The sequence below is a fragment of the Notamacropus eugenii genome, chromosome 2, assembly GCF_028372415.1.
Source record: "Notamacropus eugenii isolate mMacEug1 chromosome 2, mMacEug1.pri_v2, whole genome shotgun sequence".
In the NCBI taxonomy this organism is placed as follows: domain Eukaryota; kingdom Metazoa; phylum Chordata; class Mammalia; order Diprotodontia; family Macropodidae; genus Notamacropus; species Notamacropus eugenii.
In genome coordinates, this window is record NC_092873.1 from 61373676 (window position 1) to 61395097 (window position 21422).

At 45.4% G+C, this 21422-nt stretch overlaps 1 protein-coding gene across 4 annotated transcripts; it reads left to right on the top strand.

The window, feature by feature from the left end:
• The first annotated feature begins 1418 nt into the window (after positions 1-1418).
• On the top strand, positions 1419-21307 carry RAB17 (RAB17, member RAS oncogene family). 4 transcript variants are annotated; one of them, XM_072640647.1, is made up of 7 exons: positions 1419-1434; positions 1664-1880; positions 4680-4839; positions 11585-11736; positions 14173-14298; positions 19321-19414; positions 20401-21307. In XM_072640647.1, exons 3-7 carry the CDS (start codon positions 4683-4685, stop codon positions 20511-20513), a joined length of 642 nt encoding a protein of 213 aa, XP_072496748.1. In that variant the 5' UTR covers positions 1419-1434; positions 1664-1880; positions 4680-4682; the 3' UTR covers positions 20514-21307. The 4 variants fall into 4 exon arrangements, with proteins under 4 accessions (XP_072496748.1, XP_072496749.1, XP_072496746.1 ...); XM_072640646.1 differs by lacking the exon at positions 1419-1434 and adding an exon at positions 1543-1557; XM_072640648.1 differs by lacking the exon at positions 1419-1434 and having other exon boundaries at positions 1487-1743.
• Positions 21308-21422: the final 115 nt, after the last annotated feature.

Here is a 21422-nt window from a genome sequence, read left to right on the forward strand (position 1 = left end):
TCCCGAGCCCGAGCTCAAGCCTCACCTTCAAGCCCAGGAGGGGCTAGGAGGGAGGGAGAGCCCGGCGGGCACATGCAAAGCCGGGGGATTTGACAGCCGGGCCGTGGGTTTAGGAGCGGCGAGAGTAAGCGATCCAGTTTGGCCCGATCACACACAGAGTGCGGGAGTGGGGATACCGCACAGCGGGGCTGGAAAGAGGGGCTGGGGGCTTTCAAGGGTTTCAGAGCTCCTTCCAGACCCAGATCTCGGACACTATCCTCCTTGGACACGGGGGAGGGGCGTCCCTGGGGGAGGAGGCTACGCGCCCTCCCACCCCGGCGGTCGGAAGCCTCCAAAACATTCCAGCCCCTCCCACCGAAAGTCCTCGGGGCAATCGGGTGGATTATTAAGTGGCCTCCGCTGGCGCGGGGGCGGGACTGCGAGAGAGAGACCGCATCTGGGCTGTGCATATCAGCAGGACGATCCACAACAGGAAATCTGCTCCTAAAGGAGTCTGCCCGCAATCTCTGAAAAGATAGGAAATTCCAAACTGCCTTATAAGCAAAGAGCCTGGCCAAAAATGAAATCCCTTTGTGCCCTCCAGCTTCAGGTTCCTGAAGGTTCCCTTGTCCCCAGGCTGTGACCCGAGGGCAGGATGCACTTGACAATTTTTTGTCCAAGCCTTTGCTTAATGTCTGGAACTGTTCAAGAGAAAGCACCTTCTACCAAAGCAGAGACCACCTGTTCTGGGAAGGATTAAAATTCAAAGATTAGTCTGAGTCAGAAGTGAGACTCAAACCCAATCCTGGCTGACTCCTGGGCTGGGTCACTAGCCAGAGTCATGATATGTTCCACAAGAACATAGATCTGGCGGTGATCAGGTCTAACCTCTTCATTTTACAGCTGAAGAAACTGAAGACCAGGGAAATTAATTAAAGAACTTGCCAAGTAACTGAGCTGGAATGTGAACTCTGGTCCTTGGACTCTAAATCTGCTTCACTGTTCTGACTTCCCAATAGGATGAGGATTTGAATCCAAGGCCTCTTCCCCCTAATACAGGGCTCTTTCCTCTGAACCAGGCTGCCAGAGGAAAAGTGCCTGAAATCACTGGCTCTCAAAGGGAGTGTTAAAAAAGGACTTCAGGGGATATCGAGTCTGACACTACCTGTGCAACCTTGGACAAGTCACTGGCCTTCAGTTTGGTTATGTGTAAAACGAGGAGGTGGGCCTGCATGGCCTCAGGCCTCTTTTCCCTCTACAGATCTATGTCACTGAATCTTCCTGGGCCACAATTTTCCTGTTTGTAAAATGCACCAAGTGTTTCCTTCTGGCTCTGAATCTGACCCTGTGAGCCTACAGAAGAAGAAACTGAGATCCGTGGTGATGCTGATCAGACAAGAACTCCCCTTTGCCCTTTGGCTGGTGTTTGCTGGCCTCTGATCGGCTGGCTCCTAGGTACTGGGTGGGACCTGATCCTCCCACATTCTTTGGCCTTGTCCCTGGCTGACAAGTGGACCTTCAACTCTCCTAGCTCCTGGCATCAGTTTGTTAGCTTGGAGAGTTCGGGTGTGGGCCGAGGTGGGGAACCCGGCAGGGGCTGGGGGTTCAGGAGTAGAGCAGTCTTTCTTCCTGCTGACCTTTCCCCTTTTCTGGCCTTCTTTGTCCCATCTTCATTCCCCGCTAGCCTCTGCAAGCCAGCCAATCATCGACTTTGCTCAGGGAAACGAGCCCTGTTTGGTTCCAGGCGAACAATCCGGTTGAAAGGTGAGCTGTTGGGGCCGGAGTCAGGCTCAGCCAACTGCAGAGCTTTGGGGCAAAGTTATCCAGGAACTATGAGGAAGTGAGTGAGGCCTGGCCCTTGCTCCAGCTCTCCTGCAAGAGACCCACAGGGAGAAGCCCAGGTGAGTGACCAGAGGGGCTGGGAGGTGTCCCCCAGCAGCCAGCAGCTTCCTGGCTGGGCTCTCCTGGGGCTGGGCTGCTGGGGGAGGGAGACCTGCAGGAGGGCAGCTCTGGGTTTGCTGCTCCCCGAGTCTAGCAGAGTTCACTGACACATGCCTGGCACAAAGTCAGTGGGGCAAGGGGCCTTCTGGCATGGGACTGCTCCTGGTTTATGACTTCTTGGTCCTTAGAGGACCCAATTATTGAGGAGGCAGAGAAATGGGAAGTGCTCTTCCAGATCTGGGCTCAGCACTTGTGGGTTTAAATCCCAGCTCTGCCCTTCCATACAGAGCTTAAGATCAGTGTTCCCACCTAGCTGTGTGACCTTGTGCAAGTCATTTCCCTTTCCCTGGTCTCAGGGTCCTTCTCTGTAAAATCCTCTGTGTGTGTGCGTGTGTGTGTATGTCATGTGTGTATGTGTGTAAGTGTGTCTATATGTTGGGGTGGGGGGAGTGTTCCAGTTCTAACTCTATGATTCAATGTTTTTATCCCCCTGCCTCCCTGGGTCTCAGTGTCCTTCTCTGTAAAACAACGGGGTTATGGTCCATGCCCCCTGAGGTTCTTTTCAGCTTCAACTCTGTGCTGGTACTTACCTGTATGACTTTAAGGGACCCACCTCACTGCTCAGGGCTTCAGAGTCCCCTGGGCTAAAGAGGGAGAAATAAATAGTGGAATGTCTTCTTCCCCTGCCTGGGCTGTGTGTCCAGGTGATGGGGTCCATCTTCATTGGAGATACAGGTCTTCTCAAAACTGTTCTTGGACATTCGAGGTACATTCCTTTTTAAGGGCTCCCCCCTCCCCATCCTGCTTCCCCTATCATACTTGTATTCTCTCCCACTCACTTACCTGCAGAAGATCTACTTGGACTGGACAGAAGTGTCCTTGGGTGAAGTCAAGTCTCTCTTTAGGGTTAGAGCTCATGAACAGCATTAGGAAGATTTTGAAGGGGGCAGGAATATTTAAATATTTAAGGGGGCAAGTGTTTCACACTAATTCTTGAAAATAACTGAAATTCCAGTTCATCTGCAGAATGTTAGGACAGTGTTCGTAGCATCATGAAGAGGTTTTTGAGGTCCAGCCCCTCCTTATACACAAGGGGAAACTGAGGCCCAGAGAGGGGCAGTTCCTGATCCAGGGTCACACAGCTAGTCAGTGGTTGTGCTAGGATTTGAGCTGAAATCACAGGACCACAGAGTTAGAGTTCGAAGGGGCAGCAGAGACTCATTTTACAGATTAGAAACTGAGGCAAAGAGAGGTTAAGTAACTGGTCCAAGGTGACACAGTGAGCAATGGGCAGAACTAGACTATACCTTGCCAACGTTCTTACTGTTAATTAAAGCACTTTTTCTACCTGCTTCCAGGATGCTGTGTGATGGCCTCATTCCGATCCCATCTATACTTGGAAAAGAACGGCTTCTTTGAAGTGTTTTATCAGTTCAGACTTTTTGCTCGCAGCCGTCACAGCCAATTAGTTTTATTAATGTTCATTTATTTATTTTTAGTTTTCAACATTCATTTCCACAAAATTTTGAGTTCTAAATTTTCTCCCCATCTCTCCCCTCCCCAAATCACTGCACTCTGATTACCCCTTCCCTTATCCCCATCTTCTCTCTTTTCTTGTATGACAAGATAGATTTCTATACTCCATTATCTGTATTTCTTATTTCCCAGTTACACGCAAAAACAATTCTCAACATTTGTTTCTAAAACTTTGAGTTCCAACTTCTCTCCCTTCCTCCCTCCCCACCCATCCCCACTGAGAATCACAGCCAATTAGTACAGATCGTGGTGGGTGTAATCTTTATGTTGGCATAGTGGATGAATAGTAATAGCTAACTGTCGAATATCGCCCACCATGTGCCAGGCACTGTGTTAAGTACTTTAAAAACATTGTCTCGTTGGATGGGCACAACGACCCAGGGAGGTAGGGGCTATTGTTATTATCTCATTTCACAGATGAGGAAATTAAGGCAAACAGATGTTTGCCTAGGTGTATGACCCTGGGCAAGCTACTTTCCATCTTTTAGGCTCAGTTTCCTCATCTGCGAAATTGGGGCAATAGCATTGACTCTGTTTACCTGATAGGATTAAGTGCTTTGTAAGCGACCAGATCATCTAGAAACTATAGCTTCCATTCCACTTGGAAACTGATTGACTCATTGGACCCAACTGCTGGATCATCCTCTCTCCTGGAGAGAAGGAAGGATGCTGGTTTGGAGGAGGATCTCTAAGTGCATTGATGCTTCCAGCATCAACATTCTATGAGAAGTTTTAGGAGGGACCCAAGGCAGTAACTGTTCATAGGCTAATTGTGGGTAATGATAAAGTGCTCTGAGCTTCTCCATGGGATCCAAGAAAAAATATTTGCTGTTCTTAATCAGGTAAATTCTGTAGGAACCAGTATTCCTGTTTTACAGATGAGGATACTGAGGTGAAGTGATTAGATTCTGGGTTCTCCTGGCTCCAAAACCACTCTTCATTCTTTGATGTCACAGTGTTTCCCCCCCACCCCACTCCCAGACTTCAAGATCCTTGGATTAACTACTTGAGGAAACTGAGCTTTATTTTTTCATTGATTGAGATGGTCATGCTAGGGAAAAGTCCCATGTTCTACTTACAGCTGAGAGCCCCTAAATGTGACTTTGATCTTCACTACCCTCCAGACTCCTGCCCTCTGGAGCACCAGTAGTGAGTTGGTTTGCACAGCTGGGCATCCTCAGGGCATCTGATACCTGTTTCTGATAGACGGTGTTTCCTTGCAGGGCATGGCACAGGTGAAGGGAAATACCCCACCCCAGAGCACCTCCCAGCAGCCCTCTGTCTTCAAGGTGGTTCTCCTGGGGAGCAGTTCTGTGGGCAAGTCGAGTCTGGCCTTTCGATTTATCAAGAATGACTTCAAGGAAATCCTGCCCACGCTGGGCTGTGAGTACTTGGCTTAGTTTGTTTTTTTTTTTCCTTTGTGATAAGGCCAATGGAGCTAACTGGACTTGGTGAGGAGATAGAGAGGAGTTTCTTCTTACATTCTTCAGATGTTCACCTGCATTTCAAGGAGCCAGGGAGGGGAGCTTGCCATTGGCTCTTAGGACATAACCCTCCTGACCACTGGTCACCACTGCCATGAGGCTGGTGCCTGCTTCCAGAGACACCACATATTATGGCTTCCTGGAGAAGTCTATGTGGGGGCTGGGTGCGGGAACTGCCATCAAGAGTGTGCAGGGTTGTCCTGCCAAAACGGGGTTAGATTGGTTTCTCTTGGCCTCTGATAGAGGCTCTAATAGCACCACTGGGTGAAAATTGCAAAGAGGTAAATTTGGGCTCGATATGATGAACAGTGAGACTATCTCCAGGTGGAATGGGGTTCCTTTAGAGGCACTGGGTTCACCCTCACTGGCCCACTGGGCTGCAGTGGGAAGAAGGATGGCCTTTACTGGGAGACCCTGGTGCTTCCTTCTTTCATTTCTTGGTGGTCTTCTACTCACCCAGTCCTAATCTACACCTTAGACCTTAGGAATGACTGAATGGATGAATCCATCCATCTATCCATCCATCTAACAATGAATATTTATGAATTGCCCACTCTCTGCTAGGCCCTGAGGTAGGCCCTGGGGATACAAAGATAAAAACTTAAGTCCCTGTCCTCAGGAGCTATGCCCCTTTCCCAGGTAAGTAAACAGAGGCACACACACACACACACACACACACACACACACACACACACACACACACACACACACAAGCAAATAAATACCAGTTGAGCATCAAAGGCTGTGGGCTCAGGCTGTTATCATCTTCTAGACCAGGGCCATCTTCCACCTGTGTCCACTTCTCCTCTCTGGAGTCAGACAACCTCCAATGAACAGCTCTTCATTCCTTGAACAGCAGATTTCAGAGCTAGACCAATGTTAATTAAACCAAGCACCATCTCCATGCCTATTTTTGAAGGTCCTCAGGAGATGTGGGGACAGTGGAAAAATCACTGACTTTAAAGTGTGGAGGGCCTGGGTTCAAGTCCTGGCTCTGCCTCCAACTCCTGTGTAACCCTGAGGCCACTTCCACCTCTAGAGCTATGATATGAAGTCACATTCCCCCATGTGCCTCAGTTTCCCTCTCAAGAAAATAAGGGAGTGGGATTATAGAACCTCTAAACCTTCACCTGGCTTTAGATAAAAAATAATTATAATAATGGCTCTGCGTATGTAGGGCCGTAAAGTTTTCAGAGCACTGTACATAGGTTATCTCGTTTGATCCTCACAGCAACCCTGGGAGGTAAGTGTCCCCATTTTATAGATGAGAAACTGAGGCACTGAAAGGAGAAGGGACTTGCCAAGGGTCACACAAGATTTGAATTAGAGGCCTGATAGGGATCAAAGACTTTTCCCCATTCGGTTGACTGTGTATGGGAAGCCTAGGAAATTAGTGATTCCCCTTGAGTTAGCCCGGGGACCATAGAATGTAGAATCTGGAGACCTGAAACCTCCAACATCAGCCGACTTGGGGTGGCCAGGGGTGCCTGGAAGGGTGTCAGCTTCTGCAAACCTCCCAGGAGGACGATGGCCCTCCGCTGGTTACAATGAACCATTTTCAGATTCTTTCACTTGCTAAAGTGGGGCCAGAGCGACATCTTGTGGATTTTAGGATGATAGCTCTGGAGCTGAAAGGAAAGAGTCAACTCCCTAGTCCAATCTTCTCATTTTACTTAGGAGAGAAACTGAGGCTGAAATAACCAAAGTCATTCACTTGTCAGGCAGTCCAGTGGCACAATGAATAGAGCCCTGAGTTTGGAAGCCCTGAGTTCAAATCCAGCCTGACACTTACTAGCCATGTGACCCTGAGCAAGTCCCTTAACTTGTCTCTGCCACAGTCTCCGCATCTGTAAAATGGGGATAATGATAGAACCTATCCTAGGTTTGTTGTGAGGGTAAAATGAGATAATGTTTGTAAAGTGCTTGAAAAACCTTAAAATAGAATAGAGCCCTAGCCCTGGAGTCAGGAAGACCTGAGTTCAAATTCAGCCTCAGACACTTGACACTAGCTGTGTGATCTTGGGCAAGTCACTTAATCCCAAATGTCTTGCCTTTCCCTCTCAAAAAAATCCCCCTTAAAATCCCCTAGAAATGCTGGCTGTTGTTGACAAATGGCAGAGCCAGAACTGAGTCTGGTTATTCTGCTTTTCCATTGATCTCTGTGTGATTCATCTCTTTAGAGGCAGTGGGGTTCTAGATCTTGCTTCCATACAGCAACATGGGCAAACTGTTACTGTGAAGAGATGCTTTCATGGGAAGTTCATGGTCAGTAGAGGAGCAGTTAGCCCACCCTTGCCTCCTGACCGTCACTGGGTCTAGCTCCCTGCCCATCTCTACTCTTTGTCCCAGGCACACTCACTGTTCTAGAGGCTCTAGAGGCTGGGTACCAGACATTCTTCCTCTAGTTGGTTCTTCCTGTGTGGATGGATGGGCCAGCCTCCTTGGACTCATTCAGGATCTCTTCCTGAGGCTCTCCATGGTCCAGGAACTTGATTCAATCAGTACAATCAACACCTCCCCCCCCAAATAACAGAGAGAGGATCATTGGCTGCCAACTTCTATGCCTCCTCTCCCATGTCTATAAGTACACAGAAATTATACAATTATAACTTTTATGTAGCAAAGTGTTTTCTACGTGTTATCTCATCTGATCCTCACAACTCTAGGAGGTGTTACCTCCATTTTACAGATGAAGCATTAAATCTAGGGGAGAGAAATGATTTGCCCAAGGTCACTCAGCTAGTAAGAACCTAAGGCTGGATTTGAACTCAGGTCCTCTTGACTCCAAATCCAATACTCTGTCTACTGTGTAACTTATCAGATAAGCCAAATAAATATTAACCCAGAAGGTGAATTTGGTGGGGAGGGCACAAGAAGCTGGGGGGTCAAGAAGGGGCTGCTGTAGATGATAGAACTTGAGGTGAGCTCTGAAGGAAGCTAGGAATTCCAAGAAATTGAGGTAAAGAGTGAGGGCGTTCCAGGCCTGGAAGATGGAAGGTGTGGCCAGTAAACAGCCAGGGGGTCAAGAAAGGTCTCCTCCAGACCTGGTGCCCTAGCCAAAGCTTAAAGAGAGTCAGAGGTTCCTTACTCTGGCCAGACCAAGTGCTAAAGGTGCCACTATTCTGCACTGCTGCCATATTCCCAGAGGAAGAGTTGCCCAATCATAGGTCAGGTCTACCTAAGCTAGAATTAATCCTGAGAGTGAATTCAGATGAAACTCTCATGCCTTTGTCCAGATCACCAGGGTGGCCACTGGCAGCCTTTCATGGGACTCCAGACAATCCTTCCTTCTGTCTTTGAGTCTGAAAGGAGCTAATCACCGGAGAGACCCATGATCAGTTCTTATTGAGGTCAGAGATGGCCAGAGGTTATTTGGCATGGCAACAGAGGCCAGGCTCTGATAAAGAGACACAAAGATTAATTCAAAGGACTTAGTTCTCTATTCAAAGAAGACCTGAGAGTTTGGATTATGGGTGAAATAAATAATAATGGTCCTCATCTTTGTATTTGAGGTTGGGAAGGATTGGCCTCTTTTGGCTTGGCCAAGAGGGCAGATGCAGGAATGGATGGAAGTTATGAAAGGGCCAGATTTAGGCTCGATATTAGGAAAGGCCACCAACAATGAAGTCTGTCCCCAAGTGGGATGAGTCACCTTGGGAATTAGGATGTCCCCCTCTCTGGAGGGCTTCCAGCCAAGGTTGGCAGGTATGTTGGAGTGGGGACACTTTTGAGGGACATAAGTTGGCCAGATGAGGGGTTCTCAACTAGGGCTCATGACTTGTCTTTTAAAAAATACTTTGATAACTGTATTTCAATATAATTGATTTCTTCTGTTATTTTCTGTATTACTCTAAGGAGGGGTCCTTAGGTCCAAGGGTTTAGGACATAAAAAGGGAAAGGATCCCTGGTCTAGCTGGTCTTTGAGCACTGACTTTGAGTCAGAGGGCTTGGGTTCAAATCCCACCGTTGACAGTTACTACCTGTATAACCTTGGACTGGTGAATAAATCTATCTGGGGTCCAGGTCCCTCATCTTTGGTGGGAAGGCATTGGACTTTCTAGTTCCTGAGATCCTTTCACTCCGGAGATCCCATGATTCTCTGAATTAGGGCTGCACCAGAGTGGAATAGGAAGACTTGGGAAGTAATGATGAAGTGAGATCCCCATCATGGGAAGTCTTCAAGAGGAGCCTGCTTAGCTTTTGTCCCAGGTATTTTAGAGGGAGTCCTAGTCAGTCTAGACGGCCGCTGCTGTGCTAGTTCTGCAAACGTATCCCCGATGGCCCCTGCTCCATTATTGAAAAAATTCCCCAGTATTACATGAGACACCATGTGGTTCTTCATGGCCAGTAACAGTCGTCATCAGCTGCTACTTTCATAGGAAAGGAAAAAGGGAAAGAATAGAAGCAAATGAAGTAGTTTTTATTCTACGCCTACACAGAAGCACTAGGAACAGCTGGCAGAAGGTGCAGCTGAGGTCAGTTTCCAAAGTTAGCACTGGGTCACCCAGTCCTGGATGAGTGAAGGCAGCAGGCGGAGCAGGCGCCATGCTGGGCCTGAGCCCAGAGAGTCTTGGGGTTAAGTCCTTGCTCTGTGGTGTCAACACAGCATGGCTCTGGGTCTCAGTTTCTTCATTTGTAAAATGAGAATAATAATATTCTAATAATATAATATGATATAATTATAATAGTCACTATTGACCTCATGAAGTTGTTGAAAGGAAATAATTTTGCAAACTTTATGGTGTAAATACAAGGCATTAATATAAATTTGATATTGATTTAACTGTGTATGTGTTTTCCCCCATTGAATGTAAACTTGAGGGCGGGGTCTGATTCATTTTTGTAAACCAGCCTCTAGCACAGTGCGTGGACCACTGGAGACACTGGGAAAAATGTTTGTTGATTGACTGATGGATTGATTAAGACCCTGGCAAAATGTGTGCTGCCATGATTATCATCTCTAACATGACAGGAATGAGTTCATCCCTCCTCTGCTTGTGTGCTGGTCCTGAAGAATCAGGCCATAGGATGATAGAGGTAGAAACAGCAGGGACTTAGTGATGGCTGTTTTCCAGATGAGGAAAGAACCCTCTTTTTTAATGGGTGAGAGACAGAGCCAACTTCACTGGAATATGTTGACTGCACTGCCCATTAAATAGCCTTGTAGGAAGGCTCATTCTATGGATTTTGGGCTTCCTGAGGCTCCAAGGTAGTCGTTCTCAAACTTTGGTCGCAGGACTCCTTTACAATCTTAATAATCATTAAGGTCCCCAAAGAACGTTTGTTCGTGTGGCTTAGGGTGAGATCCCAACTGGTGCAAACAGTGAGCTGCTTGAAACATTTGCATGTATATATCCACATGATCTGAAGCTATAATTATGTAATGATTATATATATTTCCATACATATTTTCATTCATGTTTCCATTCATAATTATATGTGATTCCAGCTCAAAGGAGATGTGCAGCACAAATTGCACTGTAGGGGATATAAGGGATTGTGAGCAGTGCTAGAAAGGATCTATCTAGCTCTATATCCACCAGTATTTGCTATATTCAAAATTAAAACATCTTAGCATTATTATAAAAATAGTTTTGGCTGAACAGTTATCTTCTCCCCACGGCCAGGCCCACACTTTGAGAAGTATTGGGTCAAGGATGCAAAAAAAAAATGCCCTTGATTTTGTTCCTGAGGTATTTAGAATCTTGGGTTCCAGACAATCCAGTTCAGTGAACATTTATCATGTGCCTACTGTATGCCAAGTCAGACACATCCTGTCTGTGGCTCTGGGAAAGTCAGTTAATCTGCCAGTGCTTCTGGTGATTCTCTCTCAGTAGAGGATCTGGACCAGGGAATTTCATAAAGAATGCTAAATAACCAATGAAATCACAGGTCCGCATTCTCATTGCTAACCCTCTACTTTGTGTTAAAAAGAGGCTACAAGAATCCTTCGTGGCATCAGAAAGACCTGAGTTCAATTTCCCCTCTGACACATACTGTCTGGGCAAGGCGTGACCCTGGCAAGGTGCTTAATGTCCCAGCTTTCTAAGACTATATATTGTAAAGAAAATACCAGCCTGCTTTGGTAGAGGGAGATTTCTCAGCCAGAAGTCACATGTCTAGTTCCAGTCTGTCACTGTGTTCCAGGCCCTGGGCTGGGGAGCCTGATACAGAAATACCTCTGACCTCAGGGAGATTCCATTCTACTGGGGGAGAAGGGGGGTTTAGCATTGGCACAGGAAAGAAAATCCACAGTAATGTCAAGAAGAGAGAACTAGTAAGACTGTGTGTGTGTGCGTGCATATGTGCGCACATGTATGTATGTGTGTGTGATGGTGGTAGGAAACTGTTTAAAAATCATGTCATATGAGAAACATTCGCAGGGTCTGATTGTTCAATCTGGAAGAGAGCTGACCAGTTAGGGGTGTGGGGGTGGGGACCACAATAACATCTTTAAATATTTGAAAGCAGGAGAGGGTGAGACTGGGTCAAGAAGTCTCCTGGCTTGGCTCCATCATAGAGGGTAAAATGCCACGAGGTTCCTGAGGCTTTGGTCCCGATGACCCATGAAGCAGATCATGGTTCAGCATGGATGACAATTCCTCCTTCCAAAACGGGACCTTTATGGCTTGATCTCTTCCCAGGTGCCTTCTTCACTCAGATGATGGAAATAGATGGCTGTGTCTTAAAGCTGGAGATCTGGGACACTGCGGGGCAGGAGAAATATCACAGCGTTTGCCACATCTATTTTCGAGGAGCCAATGCTGCTCTGCTGGTTTATGACATTGCAAACAAGGTATGGAGGCCCTCAGTACTTACACAGCCCATCTTTATTTAGCCTTTGATTGATCTTTGAGTCTGTTCCTCCTTTTAACGCTCCAATATCCAACATACAATATCCAAGATCAAATACAATGAGAGTTCTGGGATTTCTTCCAGCTGTCACCCAGGTCTCCGACCTTGGAGGCATCCCTGCCTTTTCCTCCCCTCTCACCCTTTAGCTCATCAGAGGCACCTTATGTCCCATCTGCCCCCTTCTCTCCACTCAGACAACCACCATCCTCTTCAAGCCCTCTCTGTCCCTTACCTGGACAAGTGCAGTAGCCCCTAACTGGTCCTCTGACCTCTACTCTCTCCAATGCTATTTTAATCCAATCTCTGGTCAGTTAAGTATTTACTAAGGTACTACTATGTTTGACTCTGTACTAAGTGCTGAGGATACAAAAAAGCCAAAAAAAAAAAAATCCACTTGCTCAGGCTGCTCACAGTCAGACATCAGCTCAGCACCAACAAGATAAATATCGGATGAACTGGAGATATTGAAAGAGGGGAGGGGCTGAGAGAAAGCTGGCTAGGGAGAGCCTTATTGTACAAGGCAGGATTTTAGTGGGAGCTTGAGGGAAACCAGGGAGGCCAGTAAGGGGAGAATTCCTGGCCTAGGGGCAGCTGGGGAAAGTGCTCAAAGTCTGTACAGTTGCCAAAGGAATGGTCCCAGAATTCAGACCTGAAGTCTTACTCTTCTGCTCAATGAATGTCAGGGGCGCCCCCTTTAAAAGCACAGCCCGGCGCCAGTATACCTTTCCACCTGAGTTGGCACCGCTCTCCCCAACATAGCATATCTTCCAACCAAATTGTCCTATGTGTTCTTCCCCTCCGTGAATCAACAAGACCTGAATTTGAATCCTGCCTCAGACACCTCCTAGGGTTATGACCTTGGGCATGCCACTTTCCTGCCCTGTGCCTCCATTTACTTATCAGTAAAATGGGACTAATAATAGCAGCTGCCTTCCAGCGTTATTGTGAAGATCAAAGGACTCAACATACAATGCTCTGCAAACCTTACGAAGCTATGTCCATGCCATCATTTGTTATGACATTTCTACCTGTCCCCACCGTGACTTTACACAGGCAGGAACCCATGCCCAGACGGCCATACCTTCTCACTTCAGCCTCTTGGAATCTTCAGCTCCCCGTGAGGTTCACATCTTCTGTGCCACCTTCTACACGAAGCGTCCCTCAATTACTCCGCACACACTTCGTAGTTATTTGTCTGGATGCATGTTATATCCTTGAGCAGAATGCATAATACAGTGGCGAGAGCTGGGTTCTGATTTCATCCCAGACATCTGTTTTTTGTGTGTTCTTGGGTAAATCACTTAAGCTCCCAGGGCCTCAGTTTCCCCATATGTAAAATGAGGGGTTGGATTTAGTGATCCCCTCCAACTCTAATTCCCGAACCTAAGAGGGCAGGACCTGTTTTCATTTTCTCTTCTAATCCCCCAGTGTCTAGCACAGTGTTTGGCTAATGGTCGACACTTAATACACACTGATCCAGTTGAGCTGAGCATTAAATAATCTCATGGTATCATGTGCCGCGTCTAGGTTAGTCACTGGAAAAGTAAACAGGAGCGGCACTTTCATTCTTATTAGCAGGTCTTAGCATACAGATAGGGTGATAACCTGGGTTTGTATGACATCTTTTGTTCTCAAGATCAAGGATCTTTAAAAAACAAATCAGCTGGTGTGCTAACACTCTAATGAGGAATAAAAATCCCAGAGGCTGCTCACAGATTTGCTTGGCCCAGAGTGCCCCAGGTGCTCCGCCTTGGGATTGGGTTATTGTCTTTTCCAAAGGCTGGGCATCAGCTGAAATCCCTCTGGGTCTTCCTGGGGACTGCTGTGGCCAGAGACTAGCTCTCCTGGGAAGGCCACATGTTCAGAAATGCATGAGAAGATTACACGGAGGACTGGCTGGCTGGCCACTTATCTGCTGTGTTACATTGGGGGTCCCCTTTGCATACAGGATGGATGAAAGGGCTGCTGCCCCTGGGGTCCCTTCCAACTCTCAAATTCTGTGATACTTGCCCTCCTTATGAAGCTCTCAAGGGACAGACTAATTAACCATGTTACTGGGTACTTTGAATCAAGTGGTAAAAAAAATCCAAAGCTGAACAATTATTATAGCTGAAAAACTCAGTCACTAGATTGGAAGCAGTGGGCCCCAAGGTAATAGGAGATCATGAAAGATCAACACATTTAGAGTAGCTAGAATGCCGAACCCTGGCTCCAAAAGACCCGAGTTCAAATCTTGCCTGGGATGCTCCATAAATCATCCCATCTCTGTAAGTCTCAGTCGCCAGCTCGAAAGCCCCCTGGAAACCTCTGCTTTTCCTGCTACTTTGTTCCAGTCAATTAAACCGAAGAGATGATTACATGTTGTTGTCTTTTTAAGGATTCTTTCCACAGGGCTCAGAAATGGTGGAAGGAGCTGGAGAATGAGTTTCAACCTGAAGAAATTGTGGTGATTTTGGTAGGCAACAAGACAGATCTTGAGGATTCTCGGGAAGTGACCCTCGAGGTATGCGTTTGGTCATTGTCTGGAAACTATTACTGGGTGGTACTACAGGTTAAAAGAGCACACAAAAAATAGTTTTACTGATTTTTTTTGTCATTTCCCTCCATGTAGTAGACCAAAGTCTCCTTTGTGGCAAAGAAATATGGTAAAATACAAACATTGGATACAACGTATACCACATTCTGTCATGGGGGTCCCTCTTCCCCAGGACCTTCACTGGTTTTTCCATCACTCTGAGCTCATGTGAGGGCATCATAGTCTTGTGGATTAGTAGCTGGGAGACCTAGGAGTCAGGAGAGCTGGGGGATGTGTCTGAGACCTGCCTCATTCTCTGCCTTGTCTATAAAACAACTGGATTGGGTCAGCTTTATTTCTCATTGGTACATTACAGTGTGAATTACCGTTACAGTGTCTTCTTGTCTGGGCTGTTGTGTGCTCTGAGACCCAGGAAAAAGCCTGTGAAGTTTTTGGGCCTTTATTTTGCTTTTATTCTTTGTAGAAAAGGTTTTCAGCTGTTTCTGAAAAGGTTAAAGTTGGGGAAATCAACAGAGGTCAAATCCTAAAGCTGTGAGAGAATTGGAGATTCTCTTAGGCCCAGACAGGGAAACTACTTGGACCTGTGTGACCTTGAGCTAAAGTCCCTTTACCTAAACCTGAGATTCCTCATCCATACAATGAGGGGATTGGGCTACGGGGGCCCTGAGGTCTTTTCCAGCTTTCAGTCTATGGTCTCATGACTAGTCTGAGTCTCAGTTTCCTCATCTGACAGAGTTGAACCAGATGAACTCTTTTAGAGGGAACCAGAAGGGCCCTTAGAGATGGTCTAGCTCAACCCTCTCATGTAACAGGGAAGGAAGCAGCCTGAGTTAGGGTCTGACAGAGTCCATGCCATGGGAGGCCAGAAATTCACTGTTGTTTGTGTCAGACAGACTACACCTGGGAGCTTGTGCTCAATTCTGGGTGCCCCAGTTTAAGAGGCAGCTCTTCAAATGGAGTGGTGGAAAGAGTTCTGGATGTAATCAGAAAATCTGGTTTTAAATCTTGCCTCTGACATCCATAAGCTATGTGACCTGGGGCTAGTCACTTACTGGGTCTGGGACTCAGTTCCTATTTCTGTAAAGTGAGAGAATTAAACAAGACCCCATACTCTTCATTTTTTTTATGTGACGTATTCCTTTTGCACTTTGGTGACACCCATGGAAGTCTTCTCAGAGTCTTGTTTTTAAATGCTTTACATACCTTAAAGTTCAATGTAAATAAATGCATGCAATAGAATGCAGAGGATTACAAAGGAAATTGATTATATTGAAATACCATGATCAAAGATACATCTTAAAAAAACAAGGTCACTACACCCAGTCTAATACCCAGGGTGAGAGGATTGCTATGTTCCCTTAAAACTCATCTAGACTCTCCGATGTATGATCTCAGAATGTTTGGCGACCTGCCATTAACTAGCCCCATGAACCTGAGTGTTGTTCAGTTGTGTCCAACTCTTCGTGACTCCATGGACCACCGCACACCACCCCCTTCTAACCTCCATCATCTATTCATTGTTTCCATGACACTCTCTATCCATCTTATTCTCTGCCATCCCCTTTTCCTTTTGCCTTCAGTCTTTCCCAAGTATTTAAGCTTCATCTTCAGTATTTAACCTTCCAATCAATAGACTGAGTTAATTTCTTTAAGTATTGACTGATTTGACCCCCTTGCTGTCCAAGGGACTCTCAAAAGCTTTCTCCATCACCACCACTCAAAAGCGTTGATTTTGTGCAGCTCAGCTTTCCTTATATTCCAGTTCTCACAGTCATGTGTTGCTACTGGAAAATCCATAGATTTGACTATACGAATCTTTGTTGGCAAAGTGATGTCTCTGCTTTTTAATCTGCTGTCCAGATTTTCCATGGCTTTTCCTCCAGGAACAAGCGTCTTTTAATTTTATGGCAGCAATCACCATCTGCAGTGATCTTTGAGCCCAAGAATATAAAATCTGACAGTGCTCCCATTTCTTTTCCCTCTGTTTGACAGGAAGTGATGGGATCAATTGCCAACATTTTAGTTAGTTTGGGGTTTTTTTAATGTTAAGCTTCAAGCCAGTTTTGTACTCTCCTCTTTCACCCTCATCAAGAGATTTCTTAATTCTTCCTCACTTTCTGCCATCAAAGTGGTATCTGCATATCTGAGATTGTTGATATTTCTCCCAGCAACCTTAATTCCAGTTTTTGATTCATGCAGTCTGGCATTTAGCGTGATGTTCTCTGCTCATAAATTGAATAAATAAGGTGACAATATTCAGCCTCATTGTACTCCTTTTCCAATCTTCAACCAATCAGTTGTTTCATGTTTGGTTCAAACTGTTGCTTCTTGGCCCATGTATAGGTTCTTTAGGAGACAAATAAGATGATCTGGTACTCCCATCTCTTTGAGGACTTGTCACATTTTATTGTGATGTACACAGTCAAAGGCTTTAGTGTGGTCAATGAAGTGATAGACATTTTTCTGGAACTTCCTTGCTTTCTCCATAATCTAGCCAGTGTTGGCAATTTGGTCTCTAATTCCTCTGCCTCTTCAAAAAACAACCTACTTTTCTGGTAAGTCTTAGTTCACATGTTGCTGAAGCCTAGCTTACAGAATCTTAAGCATAACTCTGCTGGCTTGTGAAATGAGTGCAATTGTTCGGTAATTTTAATATTCCTTGGCACTGCCCTTCTTTAGGACTGGGAAGTAAATCGATCTTTTCTAATCCCATGACCACTGCTTAGTTTTCCAAGTTTGTTGGAATATTGAATATAGCACTTTAACAATATCATCTTTTAGGATTTTAAATAGCTCAGCTGGAATTCCATCACCTACGCTAGTCTTATTGTTAGCAATGTTTCCTAAGGCCCACTTAACTTCATTCTCCAGGATGTCTGGCTCTAAATCAGTAACCACACTATCAGGATTATAGGTGGTGTTATGATATTTTTTAAATAGTTATTTTGTGTATTCTTGACACTTCTTTATACTTCAGTTAAGTCTCTACCTTATTTGTATTTTGTCATGCCCATTTTTACATGAAATTTTTCTTTGCATGGCTCATTTAAGAGAGCCTTATCTCTACTTGCTATTCTCTGGAATTCTGCATTCAGTTGGGTATATCTTTCCCTTTGCCTTTCTCTTTCCTTCTTTCCTCATCTATAAGGCCCCATCAGATGCTGTTTTGCTTTCTTGCTCTTTTTCTTTCCCTTTGGAATATTTTTGGTGGTGCCTCCCATACAATATTAAGAACCTCCATCCATAGTTCTAAAGGCAGTCCATTTATCAGATCCAATTCCTTAAATCTATTAGTCATTTCCACTTCTTATTCATAAGGGATGTTATTTAGGTCATAGCTATATAATCTGATGGTTTTTTCTACTTTCTTCAATTTAAACCTGAATTTTGCAATAATAACCTCATGTTCTGATCCACAGTCAGCTCCAGGTCTTGTGTTAACTAAAACCTTTGACTGTATGGATCACAACAAAATGTGGCAAATCCTCAAAGAGATGGGATACCAGATCATCTTGTCTCCTGAGGAACTTGTATGTGGGCCAAGAAGCAACAGTGAGAACCAAATATGAAACAATTGATTGGTTTAAGATTAGAAAAGGAGTATGATGAGGCTGTAGATGGTCACCTTATTTATTTAATTTCTATGCACGGTACATCATGGAAAATGCCAGGTTGGACAAATCAAAAACTGGATTTAACATTGCTGGGAACCTTTGCAACCTTTGTCTGAAAAGTATATAATTAATTTCATTTCCATATAGACCATCTGGTGATGTCCATGTATAGAGTCACCTTTTGGGGTTATTTAAAAAGAGTGTTTGCTATGGCCAGCAAGTTATCTTGACAAAACTCTCTTAGTTTCTTCCCTGCTTCATTTGCTACTCCAAGGTCAAACTTGCCTGTTATCCCAATTATCTTTTGGTTACTTCCTTTAGCATTCCAATCCCTTATGACTAATGTGACATGTTTTTTAGTATTATTTCTAGAAGATTTTGTAAGTCTTCATAGAACTGAGCCACTTTGGCCTCATTGGCCTCAGCGTTGGAGCATAGACTTGTATTATCATGGTACTGAATGGTTTGCCTTGGATTCAAACAGATATTGTTCTGTCATTTTGGAGATTATATCCCAGGACTGCTTTTCTCACCCTTTTAGTGACTCTGACAGCTACTCCATTTCTTCAAAGGGATTCTTGCCCACGGTAGTATGGGTAATGGTCACCTTAATTAAATCCATCCGTTCCCATCCATTTGAGTTCACTGTCACTTGAGATGTTGATGTTTAATCTTTCCATTTCCTGTCTGGCCATATCCAGTTTAACTTGGTTCATAGATTTTATATTCCAGGCTCCTATGCAGTAATGGTCTTTACAACTTCAGACTTCCTTTCATCACCAGACACACCCGCAGCTGCACTTCCTTTCAGCTTTGGCCCTGCCCATTCATCCGTACTGGAGTTACACGTAGCTGTCCTCTGCTTTTCATCAGCAGTGTATTGGACACCTTCAGACCTGATGGGCTCATCTTGTGATGTCCTCTCTTTTATCATTTTAGTACTGTCCATGGGTCTTCTCGGCACAGATACTGAAGTGGTTTGCCATTTCCTTCTCCAATGAATCATATTCTGTCACAATTCTCCACCAGGACCTGTCCATCTTGGTTAACCTTCATGGCTTAGCTCCTAGTTTCATTGAGCTATACCAGCCCCTCCACCACACCAAGGAAATAATCTGGGGAGGGTGGGGAAGAGATGATGAACTTGAGTACATGTCAGTAAATCTCTCACTTTCTTTACCTGGAAAATAAGAAGGCTGGAGGTGATCTCTACTATTGCTTCTGCCCATAAAGTGAAGAAATAGCAAATGAGAGATTCTAACCAAGGTGCTTTTGCCAACCTTAAGCCAATAGGAATGCTAGTGACATCAACCAATGTTAGCTTTTAAAATTCCAGGATTTTGAAGTCAGACTTGGTTCATTTTCTCTCTTCCAGGAAGGAAAAGCATTTGCAGAAAGTAACAAGTTATTGTTCATGGAAACCTCAGCGAAATTAAACTACCAAGTGAGTGAAGCCTTCACTGCTGTAGGTAAGTAAATAATGATCCTAACAGCTAACATTTAGATGGCACTAACTACGTGGTAAGCACTGTACCAAATGTTTTTCAATTATGATCTCAGTTAGTCCTCATCAACCCTGAGAGGGAAGTGCTATTATGATCCCCATTTTACAGTTGAGGAAACAGAGGCAAACAATCAGAGATGGCTCAGAGCCAGGAGAGATGGAAGGTCAGCTTCTGTCCTCTGGGTCCTCCTTCCTGGGCTCCCCATTGGCTGTTCATAAGTCCACAGCGTTCTGTAGTTCAGAGATCGTCTATCCAACCTTTTTACGGATGAGGAAACTGAGGTTAGGGGAGGTCACAGGACTCAATTTAAAACTGGAAGGGCCATTTAGTTTGGCCTCCTCATTTTAGGGATGAGGATGAGATCCAGAGACAGGCAGTAACTTGCCCAAGGATACATGGCTTCTAGGTATCAGAAACAGGATTTTATATATGTGTATGTATACGCGTGTGTCTACATATATATATATACATATATATGTATATATACATATATATGTATGTGTATACACACACACACACACACACACACATATACATACACACATATGTCTTTCCCTCAAGAGAATATAAGCTCTTTGAGCCCAAGGGATACTTTGGGTTTTGTCTTTGTATCCCCAGTGCCCAGCAGAGTGCCTGGTATGCAGTAAGTACTTAATAAATCTTCATTGATTGATTGATTGGCAGCCCTCTGGCTCTGGGCCCTGCAATACAAGCTTATAGGAAAAGATCTCTTTTTGGAAGTGTATCCATCTCCTCTGTGGGGCTTATTCCTCTTCCAGGCTTCTCTGCACCCAGGAGGAAGACTGGGATAATTTGGATTCATAATTAGAAGCACTGATTTGGGAACTTCCCCTATGCAGATCCCTGAAGATGACTTTCACATAGGTGAGGGGGGACTTAGCTTCTTGGGCAAACACTTACCTGCTTTCTCTTTCCCTTTCTCTTCTTAGCTCATGAATTGTTAAGAAGGGAACAAAATGGTGGCCAAGCTCAGCGGAAGAACCCTGCAGTGGATCTGAAGGAGAAGGCCCGAGCAGGGAAGAGCAGATGCTGCCTGGACTAGGGGGAGGCAGGCGCCATGGGGAGCCCTCCCTCCACTTTGGCCTCCTGTTGGGCTCCTCCAGGCCAATTCCTGAAACTGCCTCTGCCTTGTCTGATGGATAGACCCACCCTTGCCATGGCAGCATGGACTTTGAAGGTTAACTGTTGAAATACTGGACTTGTCGTCTTGCAGGTCCCCCTCCCAGGGGTCAGAGGAAAATCCCTGGGCCTCAAAGGGATGCTTCCTGATAGAGCTTGTGGGGTAGGAATGGGCCGGGTGCCTTGGGGTTCTGGGAGCAGACACTGTGCCTGGAGCCAGAACTCTTGATGCCTCCACTATGGATAGCTTCTCAGGGATACCCTGGCTACTCCCTCTTAGGGCATCACTGATTCAGAGATGAAGGGGAATTTGGAGGTCATCTAGTCCAATCCCCTCATTTTACAGATGAGATAATGGAGGCACAGAGTGTGTAAGGGATTAGCTCTAGGTCACGCAGCCAGCAAGAGTCTGGGGCAGACTTTGAGCCCTCTGACCACTGCTCTGCCTGGATGCTTCCTGACAGGCCAGAGAGAGGCATCGGGTTGGTGGCTGGCACCAGGGGAGATCAACCCCAGGGGGCATGCCATCCAAACACAATTGAAAGGAGCTAAAATTGGGGGGGGGGCAGAAAAATTCAAATACTGTGGATAATCCTACATGCCTTCATATCTGTATCTTCTTCCTAGACTACTGAAAAGATGCTTTTCAAGTCACTTCATGACTCTCTGAGCCTGTGATAATGACACTTGTGCGTAATTACATTGGAATCATACTTACTAGGTGTCCTTGGTTAAGTCATTGTTAGCTCCCTGCACCTCCATTTCCTAAATGGTCTTGAAGATCCCTTCCCACTCTAGTCACACCTAGGAACCTCTGAAATAACACATTTCT

Excerpts from the sequence above, each read along its gene's own strand:
- RAB17 (XM_072640647.1), top strand. The coding sequence starts at position 4,683 with ATGGCACAGGTGAAGGGAAATACCCCACCCCAGAGCACCTCCCAGCAG. Across the intron at positions 4,840-11,584 it reads AATCCTGCCCACGCTGGGCT|GTGCCTTCTTCACTCAGATG; the intron begins GTGAGTACTTGG and ends ATCTCTTCCCAG. Across the intron at positions 11,737-14,172 it reads TTTATGACATTGCAAACAAG|GATTCTTTCCACAGGGCTCA; the intron begins GTATGGAGGCCC and ends TGTCTTTTTAAG.